This window comes from Heteronotia binoei, chromosome 7 (assembly GCF_032191835.1).
Source record: "Heteronotia binoei isolate CCM8104 ecotype False Entrance Well chromosome 7, APGP_CSIRO_Hbin_v1, whole genome shotgun sequence".
In the NCBI taxonomy this organism is placed as follows: Eukaryota; Metazoa; Chordata; class Lepidosauria; order Squamata; family Gekkonidae; genus Heteronotia; species Heteronotia binoei.
This window is the reverse complement of record NC_083229.1, coordinates 57,534,432-57,547,473: the sequence shown is the minus strand read 5'-3', so window position 1 is coordinate 57,547,473 and position 13,042 is coordinate 57,534,432. Positions and strand designations below refer to the sequence as shown.

At 43.0% G+C, this 13,042-nt stretch overlaps 1 protein-coding gene across 4 annotated transcripts in view; it reads left to right on the top strand.

Annotated features, from left to right (window-relative positions):
* Nucleotides 1-13,042, top strand: part of CSPP1 (centrosome and spindle pole associated protein 1) — an 83,615-nt gene that overhangs the window by 63,196 nt on the left and 7,377 nt on the right. For 3 of the 4 annotated variants that reach the window (XM_060243693.1, XM_060243692.1, XM_060243691.1), the window contains 7 exons: nt 5,952-6,050; nt 7,308-7,374; nt 7,500-7,623; nt 8,387-8,526; nt 8,797-8,931; nt 10,088-10,140; nt 12,065-12,128. In XM_060243693.1, coding sequence (XP_060099676.1) covers nt 5,952-6,050; nt 7,308-7,374; nt 7,500-7,623; nt 8,387-8,526; nt 8,797-8,931; nt 10,088-10,140; nt 12,065-12,128 — 682 coding nt within the window. The remainder of the gene's footprint in view (nt 1-5,951; nt 6,051-7,307; nt 7,375-7,499; nt 7,624-8,386; nt 8,527-8,796; nt 8,932-10,087; nt 10,141-12,064; nt 12,129-13,042) is intronic. The other variant, XM_060243694.1, reaches the window with a different exon arrangement.

Here is a 13,042-nt window from a genome sequence, read left to right as displayed (position 1 = left end):
GGTGGTTTGCAGGGCATTCCTCCCTCTAGACCGAGCGGCTGTGATCATCCAGACAATCGGCCTCCTTTGCCAAAATCCCACAGTGCGGGCTCGGCAGGTTCAAAGGCTTCTGGGACTTAAGGCAGCCACGACGGCGGTCGTGGACTTGGCGAGGCTCCGCATGCGCCCCTTGCAGCTTTGGTTCCTCAGGGTCTTCAACTGCAACAGCGACCCCCTGTCTTGCCTACTGACGGTCCCACCAGAGGTACTACAGTCCTTGATCTGGTGGGAGACGGAGCACAACCTTGTGGAAGGGGTCCCATTTCAGAGGCCCTCGCCATCGATCACGGTGACGACGGATGCATCACTGTGGGGGTGGGGGGCTCACACTTTAGGACTGTGCGTGGGAGCTCCCTGGCCCAGGCATCTTCAACATCATATCAACTTCTTAGAGTTGATGGCGGTGTCCCACGCCCTGCACTCCTTCCAGACTCTAGTTCGGGGCAGGTCGGTGGCCATCTTGACAGACAACACCACGGCCATGGCCTACCTGAATCGGCAAGGGGGCACGGTGTCCCGCAGCTTGTGCGAACTGGCAATGAGCATCTGGGAGAGGTGCGGGTCCTTGGGGATATCCCTGATGGCCGCTCACCTCCCGGGGGAACAGAATGTCCAAGCGGACTTCCTAAGCCGAGGGGGCGCGTTGCTCCACAAGTGGGAGTTGAATTGGGACTATCTGAAACCGGTCTTCCAGCGTTGGGGCACGCCAGACCTCGACGTTTTTGCGACAAGGGACAACAAGAAATGCAGACTGTTCTGCAGCAGGGGAGGAGTGGACTCCAGATCCCTGGGGGACGGCCTACTGATCCCGTGGTGCTATCACAGCGTGTACCTGTTTCCCCCCGTCCCACTCATGACCCGGGTGCTACAGAAGGTTCTGCAGGACCGGCCGGTGGGCATTCTCGTAACGCCGTGGTGGCCGAGGCAACAGTGGTTTCCCCTCGTCCTGGAGCTGGCGAACGGCAATTTTCACCACTTCCCGCAGGTGTCGGACCTCCTACTATCCCACAGGGGGCGGGTATTCCACCACGATGTTCCGCACTTGAAGCTAACAGCTTGGCGTCTGACACACAGCAGTTATCCGAGAGAGTGAAATTTGTTATGTTAAATTGCAGGAAGCCTTCCACGCGAAAGTCGTATTTGTACAAGTGGGGAAGGTTTTCCAGGTTTGCTGATGCTGTAGGGGTTAGCCCGCGGGTGGCGGGCCTGCCTGTCATTTTTGATTTTTTGATTTCTTTGCTGGATGCGGGACTGACAGTGATGTCAGTGCGCGTCTACCTGGCCGCCATCTCGGCAGAACACCCGCGGGTGGATGGTCAATCTGTTTTTGCCCACCCGGACTCTAAAAAGTTCCTGAGAGGACTAGCAAGGTTGTACCCGACGGTGCGGATGCCCGCCCCAGCTTGGGACCTGAACTTGGTGCTGAAGGCTCTAACCGGAAAGCCTTTCGAGCCTTTGGCTACTTGTGCGCCCCACCTCCTGGCTTGGAAGACGGCCTTTCTGGTGGCGATTACGTCCGCCAGGCGAGTGGGCGAGCTGGCGGCTCTCCGCTGTGACGCCCCCTACTTGACATTCACTCCGGAGGGGGTGGTGCTTCGCCCGGACATTACCTTTCTACCTAAGGTCTTGTCTTCCTTCCATCTCAACGCTGAGATCTCGCTGCCAACGTATTATCCTAACCCGGCGTCCGAGCCTGAACGCCGGCTACACGCCTTGGACGTTAAACGAGCTCTGTCCTTCTATGTGCATTGTACAAAGGGCTCGAGGAAGGATTCCCGGCTGTTCGTGTCCTACGCGTCTGCAGCGAAAGGGAGGAGGATATCGTCCCAGAGGCTCTCCAGGTGGATTGTCGAGGCGATCAGGCTGTGTTACCTACTCTGCAAAACGCCGCTCCCGGGGCCAGTGAGGGCCCATTCCACGCGGGCGATGGCCACTTCGGCGGCGTTCATGAGAGGCGTCCCACTTCAGGACATCTGCAGGGCCACTACATGGGCTTCACCACACACCTTTGTGTCGCACTATGCCCTGGACCTGAGGCGGCGTCGGGAGTCTTCGGTTGGCCGTGCTGTGCTTCAATCCATCTCCTATTGACGGACCGGGGCACCCGCCACCAGGTAGGACTCTAGCTTGCTAATCTCCCATCGGTGTGATGCACAGAGACCACGAAGAAGATAAACAGGTTTCCTACCTGTAACTGATGATCTTCGAGTGGTCATCTGTGCAGTCACACTACCCGCCCTCCTTCCCCTCTGCGGCCGGTCCGTCAGGGGCTGACGCAGCGGTCAGAAGGAACTGGCGGGATGTTCGCTCCCGTCCCAGTGGGCATGCGCGGTGGGGCTCCTGAGCATGCGCACTGGGGCGGAGGGGCGGAAATCCGCAGCTTTGAAGTTTACCGATCGTGATCGGCACTGGCGCCTTCTCCCATCGGTGTGACTGCACAGATGACCACTCGAAGATCATCAGTTACAGGTAGGAAACCTGTTTTTCCCTATCACCACCAAAACAAAACAAAAGGTTTACTAGGACCTGTTTCCCACTAGCCTTGTTCTGGTCTCATTGCTCCTTTTCCCGTAGTGCTTCTGCTGGATTTCACACAAGCTGCCCCAAGTGTCATGAGCCCTGAGGAGGGGGAGCTGGAAGGGTTAACAGACCAGGAAGAACGGCCTTCTTCAGCCGAAGAAGCAACAGCTGGCCCATCAATCACTCTCCCCACATTCTAGGCACTAGTGCTGGCTGTTGACAATCAGTCTCCTTCAAGATCTTCCCCTCCCATCTCAAGAATGCGGCGCCTTCTTTGGAAAAGACTCTCAGAATGCAGGCACGAGGTGCGCCAATGCTTCTAATCTCTTTGCCCCAATACTAGGAGAATTACGGCCACCCAGGGAGCAGACTAATTGAGGCTCTGATATAACCCGGGATTTGGCAACCTCACGGAAGCAACAAGTCGATCCCCTGGCTTGCATCCATGCTCCTTTCTGATTCCCGTTCCTGACCAGTTTGAATTCCTTGGCTCCCTGACCCTTTGGCTTTGGACACTGACTTCTGCTTCTGGTTTGCGATTTTGCTGTGGTGACTCGGCGCCTGCTTGACTTCCTGAACTTTGACTTTGGACTGGCTTTAGACTCCCGCCTGCTTGCAACCTGAGAACATGACACCAAGGTGGTGAGTTGCCTCACGTCTTTTCAAGTTCCTTCATAGCAGGCAGGATCCTCTGAAAACCGGTTTCTGCCTGCCATGGAGGGAACTTGAAAAGAGGCAGGGCAACTCACCATCCCGGGGCAGCTTGTGTGAAATCCAGCAGAAGCGCCATAGGAAAAGAAGCAACGAGGCTGGAACAAGGCTAGTGGGGAATCGGTCGAGATGTCCTACCCCATTTAACTTCTTTGCTAGGCTGCCTATAGAAATAACTTAAACTACTGTATTGGCCATTTATGGAACAGAGTATTTAGGCTAGGACTGTGGTGACCTATGTTCAAATCTCCACTTGTCCTTGAAGGACACTGGGTGATTGTGAGTTTCAGCCTAATCTACCTCACAGGGTTGTTGAAAAGAAAATGGAGGCAGAGAGAACCCCTATACTTCCTGAGCTATTAGTAACATAAAAATGGAACAGCAATCTAAAAAAGATACAAGGCAATGTTTCTTGCAGTCGTTGTGTTCTTGCTGCCTTCTACTGCATATGATCTAGAAATACAGATGTTTTTAAAGTAGCAGATGCAAATGCAACAGAATAGAAATGTTGCTAGTTATAGCTACTTTGAGGCTCTGTGCAGAGAAAAACTACATTCTTAGAAGATCAAAGCAGGTATCTTTTTGGCAATTTTTCCTTATTGGAAGAGAAAGGCAAGGAGCTGTGTAGTTGCACTTAATGGAAATCTTTCCTAGGGACACTGAAATGTTTGCATTTATGTCAGGAGCAGTTTATTTATTCTTCATCTTGTTGTGATGAATGATATGGTGTACTTGCCAGGGGTGGAAACATAGGATTGTGTCCACATGCAGGGTTTTCTCTGCAGCCTCCATTCCCCAAAGAGGAGTGGATGGGGGAGGGGAGGAGGCCTTCCACACAACATTATTGAGTTTTCCCCAGCTGTGCTGTGTAGTTTCCCAAACCTGCTTTGGACCAATCATTTCTGAAAGAGTATGCTAAAAGCATATTTGGCCATTGTTCAGTTGGAAAAGTGCAGATCTCTGCAATTCCCTGCCTACATCTCCTGCCATTTCTTCTCCCTTCCTCTGCCATGCCTGCTTTTGCCTTTAGCACCACTGGCAAGGGTTTTTTTTTTCTTTTTTAGCGTGTATAGTATAATGCTGCTATAGTGATATACTCACTATCAATAAAAGGGGGAAAAAACCCCACCAGCAGTCACTGGTAAGAAATGGCTGGCAAAAGAAGAAACCTTGGAGAGTAACTCTGTGTGGAGGTTCTGTAGTCTCTTCAAATGCCTTTGCATTCTCAGTAGTATTGAGAATAAAAGAGCCACCAGTCTCCATGTGGAAGCAACCCTGGAATTAGAAACCAGTTAAACTAACGTTAAGCTGTTCCGAAATGAAGTTTACTACCTTTAGAATTAATCCCAAATGCTTAAACATTGAAGAAACCATTAAGTCTTTGAACCATGCATTCTTCCAGTGCTGCTTCTATTAGCTGCTGGAATGGTGAGGAGCGGAGCGGGGGAGGGGCAGGAATCTTCCTCAACAGACGCAGCTTTCCAGAGACTTCTTCAGTCCATCTGGCCAAGGCTTTCAGTGCACCAATGTGGCTAGACAGGTTTTTCTCTATAAATGACGGTAAAGGAAACAAATTTATTCTGCTAGCTACTTTTATTTCATTCAAAGTCAATAAGATCATAACCATCCTTAATTTTAGCAGCTGAATAATGACCCAAGACCTGTTGATCTAGTCATATGATGTAATGTTCCATCTTTGACTCATGATCAGTTCTGCTTTGCTTAGTTTCACATTTTCATAGGAAAGTACAGGAACAGTATTCAAAGGCCTTTGTGTGGAGATTTATGTATTTTAGTTAATGGTGGCAGTTCCTGTCCTCTCTGCAAACCTAGTGACTACATATTGGTCAGAATATATGCATAGTGGCTTACATGAGTTGTACAATCATCCTTTGAATTCCAATGCCAGGAGGCTACATCAGGGGAAGGTCTTGGCCTCTGTGCCCTGTTGTTGGCCCTCCAGTGGAATTGATTGGCCACTGTGTGAGACAGGCTGTTGAACTAAATGGACCACTGGTCTGATCCAGCGGGGCTCTTATGTACATTGAAAAATGGCATATACAGATCATGCAGTTGATCTGAGAACCACTATACATAATTTCTTAGCAATATGTGGATACTTGGAGAAAGTGGGGCTTGCTGCTGTAGTTGCTCTCCCCACTGTTTGTCTGCACACGCCTAAAGACTGTGACTTGTGGAATACATCTTTGCTTAAGAAAATAATGACAAAAAGTTGAGGATGTGTGAATTCATTATAGTTTTATTCATTATCTTTTAAAACAGAATATTAATTAAAGCAGCTGAATATTGAGATTATGAGAGGTGGCCTGTATAAATGCACAGGTGTGGCTTTTTTTGTGTAAGGCCTTCATACGATAACACACTTTTCTCCTACTTTCATATACCACTGTCATTAGCATATCATGTATTAGTAATCAAACACTTCGATAGTATTGCCTGATCCTCTGTCTGCTAAACTTCTTCATACAGTGCACAGCAAGGTCTTTAAAAGTTGAGATTGACTTTGACTTTGATGTGGACCAAGCAGCATACCTGTATTGGGAACAGACATCAAGTGAAGCCTGTTTTTAATAGTGTTCTTTGGTGTCTCATTATTTTTATGATAAGCTCTTGAACTACTAATACAGGAATTCAATTTTTTGTGCATCTCTTCTTTTCAGATTTTGGACAGACAAGTTTCTCCTCCCATTCCAAACAGGGGTTTGGTAAAAGAAGAAAAGGCATTTTTGGTGGAGAGCCGTATGTCTTACTATACACAGGTATGTATTTTGTTATTCAAATATAATCAGCACATAGATTCTAATACTTAATCTTTCTGTATCCTACAGTATCTGTAACAAAAAAATTAGTACAGAGACTCCACCAGTTAATATAGTTCTAACTCTTAACCCTAGCACTAGATTAAATGAATGTATCCAGTGTGCATAGGATTCTATAGTATAGTTACCAAGCTGTTGGCATGATATAAATAATTTGCAGTTGCTGTAGAAGTTGCTATTTTTCAGGGATGAGGCTGCAGACAAGCTGATTCTGAGTGCCTAAGAGAATAGGTTGGTTTGTTTGTTTGTTTGTTTATAATATGTCTGTGCCACATCCTTAGAGTCCTGCTTGAAGTGGCTTACAGTTAAAAAGATTTTTGTTACTGAATTTTAATACTAAAATGATATCTGAATAAGTATGCCCTAAATGGTCATGGAAGATAGTGGATATAGTACACCCTCTCCAAAAAATAACTCTTGTTTGAATTTCATCATATTGGAAATAATTGATTATAATTTCATCATACTGGAAATAATTTCTGGAATAAAATATGTAAAATGGTGTCTAGGCTTCCTGATGCCAAAGGTGGATTGCTGTTTAAAAGATGTTTTGAATGCATTTAAACTTTGAAGTAGAGAGATTTCTGTTTTGTGCATAACAGGCTGTTGGGTCTGAGGAGGAGCAAACGTTCTCAGTTATTGTCCAGTGCCATATAGAGGTATAGATTTTCTGTAAACAGTCTCACTAGTAGCCTAAGTGATCTTCAAGATGAAAAAAATATGGAATGATACATCAGCAAGTAAGGAGAGAGCCTTAAGAAGAGCTAGGAAACAGCTTCTATTGTAAAGAAATCCTACAGTTTGGTGTGTTCTGGGTAAAAACCCTTCTTGGATAAGATTCATACACATCCTTTTTGCTATATTTCTTGATTTTTCTCTATTTTTACTGTTCCCTTTCTTCTCTCCCCCTCTGTTTAGGTCTATGGGAGAGGGTGGGTTTATGTGAGGGAAAGGTTCTTTGATAGTAAGTGGCATGGATTATATATCCAAAAACAATGAACTTTACACTGAAAAAGAAGAATTGGAATGCTTTTGAATAACCCTGGAGTTTACCATGTTTGAAAAACTCCAGCCCAAAGTAATCAGAGATTCATGGCACTAATTTCATGCTCCTTAGCATAACTGAATGTAAGAATCACTATGTTACCCTTTTATTGATTTTTTTAAAGTTTGCCTTTTAAAAATAATGTTTACTAGGATGATCCACAGTCCAGAGTTCCGTCTCCTCCAGTACCAGCTAGAAGAAACCAGTTACGTGCTGATGGTGTGTACCACACTTTAGCACTTTGGGGTGGTGTTCCTGACTGACCCTTCCCTGAAAGTTCTCAAAGGAATGCCAGTAGTGGTTTATCTCATTCTGTTTCCATTTTTCTTTCTGCCATGCTGAAGAAGAAAAGAAGAATGTAATAAGTGAGCTGTCAGAGATGAGGAAGCAGCTGCGCAGTGAAGAGCGGAGACTGCAGGAGCAGTTGTTAAAAGTACATGGTGATGATGATGACCTACCTGCAAAAGGGTGAGGATTTTACTGTTTGTGCATAAAGAAATGGATACATTTTTTTTCTGGCAAATAATGTGTAATTCCACAAGACTTCAGCTGAAATAAATGTTCCACAAAATGAAATAATTAAAAGTATCATATGATGTAATAAGGTTTTGCTTTATTGCGCTGCGTTGTCTTAAATGTACACAACATCTGGTGGCAATATGTAGCCATTTTGGTGCCATCGTCTCTTGTAGCTGTTGTACCTCAAGAAAGGAAGATAGCAGTGCAACAGCTGTCTTGACACACTGCAGGGCGGTGAGGGGAAAGTGTCTCTTATGCTGCTTGAGGTGCAAGACTGAGGTCAAAAGGCCATGATCTTGTTTCATTGGCTTTGAGATGAGTTATAGAAGACGCTTACAGTGACAAAACAAGCTCTTTGTGCAATCTTTATGCACGGGCTTCCAGACCCTGCACTGAAATAGCTTTGCCAATTGCTATTTTGGTCTGCAAAAGGTATACATGTTGTCTAACGAAAATGAAATCAGCTTATTATGATGTGCTTTATAAATGTGCAGAGCTATTGTATAAATGTAATGAGTTATTGTGATGATCTTTTCCTTCAAAGTTTGGCGACCAGCATACTGGCAATTGTTTTAGCTAACAATATTTGGTTTTATGGAAGGAAAACTTATCTGTCGCTGCACAAATTAGTATTGTAGAATAGCCTGTGCTTACCCTGCCTGATGATTCTTATTTTAGATTATTACTTTTTACATGGTTTTCATCTTTTAAGCAGGAGAAAACATAGCATGGATGTATTTGAGATGGCCAGACTTCGTATGCAAGCTCCAGTCAGGCGACCTTCGTCAAAGGATGTTGCTGATCCCATCAATCTTCAAAACATCCGTGACTTTAATGAACTTAAATATAAAGGTTTGTTGTCTGTTTAATAAAGAGGATACAGATAACACCCGTTATTTCCTCAGTTTTAAAGGGAAAGAATTTAATCAAATTAAGGTTCTTAAACTTTTTCATTACTGTGTATGACATCACCTATAAATGTTGTGATCTTGTATAGTAATGCCAAAAACTAAGTATGTTTCAGTACAGCCAGAATATAATATGCATAACATTCTACATGTTTCATAACATTTAAAAGAAATGAAATGTTGTGTTTTAAGCCTCTTTACTTTTGTATATTAGATTCAGAAACACGAGTAGAGACAAGATATATGTTCCCGGACCCACCTATTAATGATGATGCTCTGGACATTCAACAGCAGGCATTGCTAAGAGAACAGCAAAAGAAACTTAAAAAAATGAGGAAAGATGCAGAAGGTAGGGGCTCCAGTGTCACTTTACATACTAATTTTTCCCCCTGAACCAACTTTTCTAAATCTAGATTCACCTTTTAACTTCTAGTGGAACTGAGTCTGATGTTTTCATTGTGAACCAACTCGTATAAAATGTTGCAGGAGTCTCTTTCTGTTTGTGTATGGAAGGTACAGTATTGTTGACTGAGGAGATAAATATGCCTTGCTTTCTTTTTTCTTCTGCTAATGTGCCTTCTTAGGTAAAGCCCACTGAATAGACATGAATAATATTCTGAGTAGATGTGCTAAGGATTTCCTCTCACAATTATAACATTAACACATTAAAACTTTCAGATAAAAGTTCCCCCTTTGTTTTTCAGAAGTTGTTGGACCAAGAAAGATTATTTTGCAAAAAACCCCACCTACTTTAGATAGACTCAGTGGGATGCAATTAACATGCGTTTGCATTTTGTACATGTGAGGTGTTTTTTCTTACCTGTGGTTCTCACCAGCCTTCTCCTTTTTCAGGAGTCATACAGATTTTTCTTCAGACCCTTTTTCAGACTGCTGACTGGTTCTATAAACCTAGTTCCTATTGCCTTGTTCACTGCATTACCCCATCCTGTTGATTGTATTGACTGTGTTATCTACTTTGAGTTCAAGTGAAAAAGGCAGATTATAAATAACCTAAAATAAATATATTTTGTTTCTGTTTGCACAAAGACACTGTGCAGCCAAATAAGGAGGAAAGAACTAGGTGTTGCACAAGCTCTTGCGTGAGTGGCACTGCACTCAGTCCACTTACGTTCTGCTTGAGCATTGAGCAGCCATTGTGTGTGTGGAATATCTTGTAGACTAAAGAAATTCCCTGAGTTATGAAATCTTGTATCATAATGTGTACATTTGTTTTTAAGGTTGCCAGTATTCTATTACGTTCAGTGTTCAGAGGGAAAAAAATGTTCAATTCTGTTTCCACCCCCCCCCCGAACAGTTTTATTAATATGTAACTGTCAGTCAAGTAGCTGTTGTTGTCATGCTCTTCAATTTATTTCTTTGATATGAATAAGAAGTATTGCAGTTTCTAAATCAAATTGTATTATGCTATTATACAGTTATCATTCTTAAGATTTTCTCTTCTCTCCCTCCACTTTGCTTTCCTTTTTCCTTTCTTTTTTTAACAGTCATAGATTTTGATGATCCTGTGCCTGGCACTAAACTGAGAGAGAGGGGACTGGTAAGGAACAATCAGACATTACTGCTTGGTTTTCATTCTGAAGTGTTAGATAATAGCGATTTACTGGGAGCATGCATGTGCATGTGATAATCCCCATGTCTGGAACAAGTCACTTTCCTTTCTTTCATTGTATGTTTTCTGAAATGTTGTTAGCCGCCCTGAGCCTGCCTAGGCGGGGAGGGCGGGGTACAAATAAAATTTTATTATATTATTATTATTATTCTTTAAATACCAGTTAAAAGCATACTGCTGTTTATAGAGCAGAAGTCAGTTATAAAGACCTAGATGATGGTGGCCACCTTCTTTGTGCTCGTTGCTCTCAGTGAAATTTTCTCCACTCTGTCTTTGATAATCATTTATGTAATTATTTCCACAGTTTTTGCATTGCAGTAGCAATATGGTTTGGTACTAAATAATTTTTTGTGATTTGCTTTATATAATGCCAATTTAAATGTGGTGTTAGTCATGGAGAAGGCACTTTGCTGCTGTTAAAGATCCTTCCAAGTTACCTTCTTTAAATGTGCAGTGGCCCATATATATGCAGTGTGAATGTGCCTCTGACTTGTGGTCTTGGCAGATGAGCCACTGGTGTGCTAAATGGACACATGTGAGTCAACCTCTGTGATAAGAACATTGAAGCAAGATGGCATGAGTTATTTCCTTGCAGTCAGCATTACATTTAAATTATTTACTTCATTTGTGCCCCACTTTTCTCCAGTAGGGACTCGAAACCATTTACATCATTATTCTCTCCTCCATTTTATCCTCACAACAGCCATGCTTAGGCTGAAAGTGTGTTACTGGCCCAAAATCACCCAGTGAACTTCCACAGCAAGATGGGGAGTCAAACCTGGATCTCTTAAATCCTATTCCAACACTCTAACCACTGCATGACACTGGCTGTCATTGAGTCTTGTCTCATCACTGTCAATCGGAATAGTTAGGGTGCTCCCTTATGATATGGTAAGCTGAAATCGGGTGTTCTTATAATCCAAGAGAATCTATTTACTCTTTTTAAAAAGTGTCAACATGAGGTACTTGAGCATCACTTTTTTAAAACAGATGACTGTATGCTCCAAAATGGTCCACAGTAAGAGAGCAGAAACTTAGTGCATGTGTAGTTTAAAGTGTCAGTAGTTGGGGTATATTTTCTTCCAAATGGAAGATATGAAATATATTTTGAAGTATTTGGGACCCAGGTTTCAGCAAAGAGTTAGGCAAGCCGCACCTAAGCCACAGTTTGCAGCTTGGGGCTCTGGTGGTTTCTGAAACAACTTTTGAAGGTGGTGGAGGAACTTGCACTGGGAGGCAGGACGTAGCTTCACTGGCAACTAGCAGAATATACTTGCTGAGTGCAAGCTCTATTTTAAAGTCCATATCTCTAAAATACGGTGGAGGGCATACATGAAAAAAGTGTAATTTTATTATACATAAATATGTGGACTGGTTATAAAATACCAAGCTAGCCCAATCTCATCAGATATAGGAAGCTAAGCAGGATTGCCCCTGGCTCATATTTGGATGTGTGACTTCCAGATAATACCAGGGTCATGCTGGGAGGCAGGCAATGGCAAACCACCTATGAATGTCTCTTGCCTTGAAAATCCAGTGGGGTTGCCGTAAGTCAACTGTGACGTTGGCAAAATAAATAAAAGTCTAGTTTACTAAACTGTCACTCATCCTATAAAATGCAGTTGTTCAGATTAACAGTCTGTATTTTGAAAGGCTTCAGCATCTACATTACAGAATTCTAGTATCACTCCCATCGGAAAAGCTAGTAAAATCAGAGGATTTTGTTCAGTAAGGAATAGTTTAGTAACTGGCAATCTAGTTAAATGAACAGGAGCTGTGAAATGTACCATTCCTCCCTTTGTTGTGACCCTTATTCATGTGAATTAAATTTTCTTCTGCTTTTCTTTGGTAGGTTAGAGATGAATCCAACGAATTTATGAAAAATTCACTTTTGGAGTCTGAGAGTGCTTTTATTGGTGAGTATATACGTACATGTTTTAGTGGTACTGTTCATTACAGTTTTTTCAAGGAGCCAGATCTTTTTGTCTGTGAGTAGTTTATCATAGCTACTTATCCTGAGTTTTAGCAAATGTATTGACTTGTTGTCTAGAGTTCAAAAATTATGTAGCAATGGGATGACAACATGTCTGAAATTTCAGTTAAGAAGCAATAAATGTTAGACCAAAGTACAAAGAGGGGTAGGAAAAGGAGAATTTAAAATATTAGCGAGTGGCTAAAGGAAAGTACTAAAGCACAAAATGTTGCCTAAAATTGCTAAAGAAAATGAAACGTATATTTAGTATGCATTGCACTCCCCCATATCTGTGACTTATTGACAGTCTCCATACCAACTCTTTTCATAGCATAAAAGAACTATTTGAAATGAAAAATGTAACATGTTTCTCAGGTTCCAGGTCTGATGGACTATGTGTCAGAGAAATGTTAGATCTTGAGACAGATGTGTTGAGACCCTTGAAACATTTGTATTTCCTGATTATGGCCTAGATTAATTGATATGCTTGAATTTATAGAGAGATTAACATTTTATTTGGTACGTAAACAGAGACATAGAATATTCAAAGACAAAGTTGGAATGTGAGGGTAGGGGCCAGGGCAGAGCCAGTCACAAAAGGCAGTTTGGTGGTAGATGAATGAGGTTTTCTAGCTGTTGCTTTGAAGTTACTACATGAAGCAACATTTTATCTATAAGTCCTGCATTTTTTTTTGGTCTTGGCTTTCTTCCAAAAGACTGAGCACTGTGTATGTGACCTCCCCCACCCCTTATCTTTTAGCCTTGGCTACCTCATACAGTTGTGAGCATGAGTGGCCCAACTCACCCAGTGAGCGTCATGGTGGAGACAGAATTCAAACCTGGATCTCCCTGTTTTAG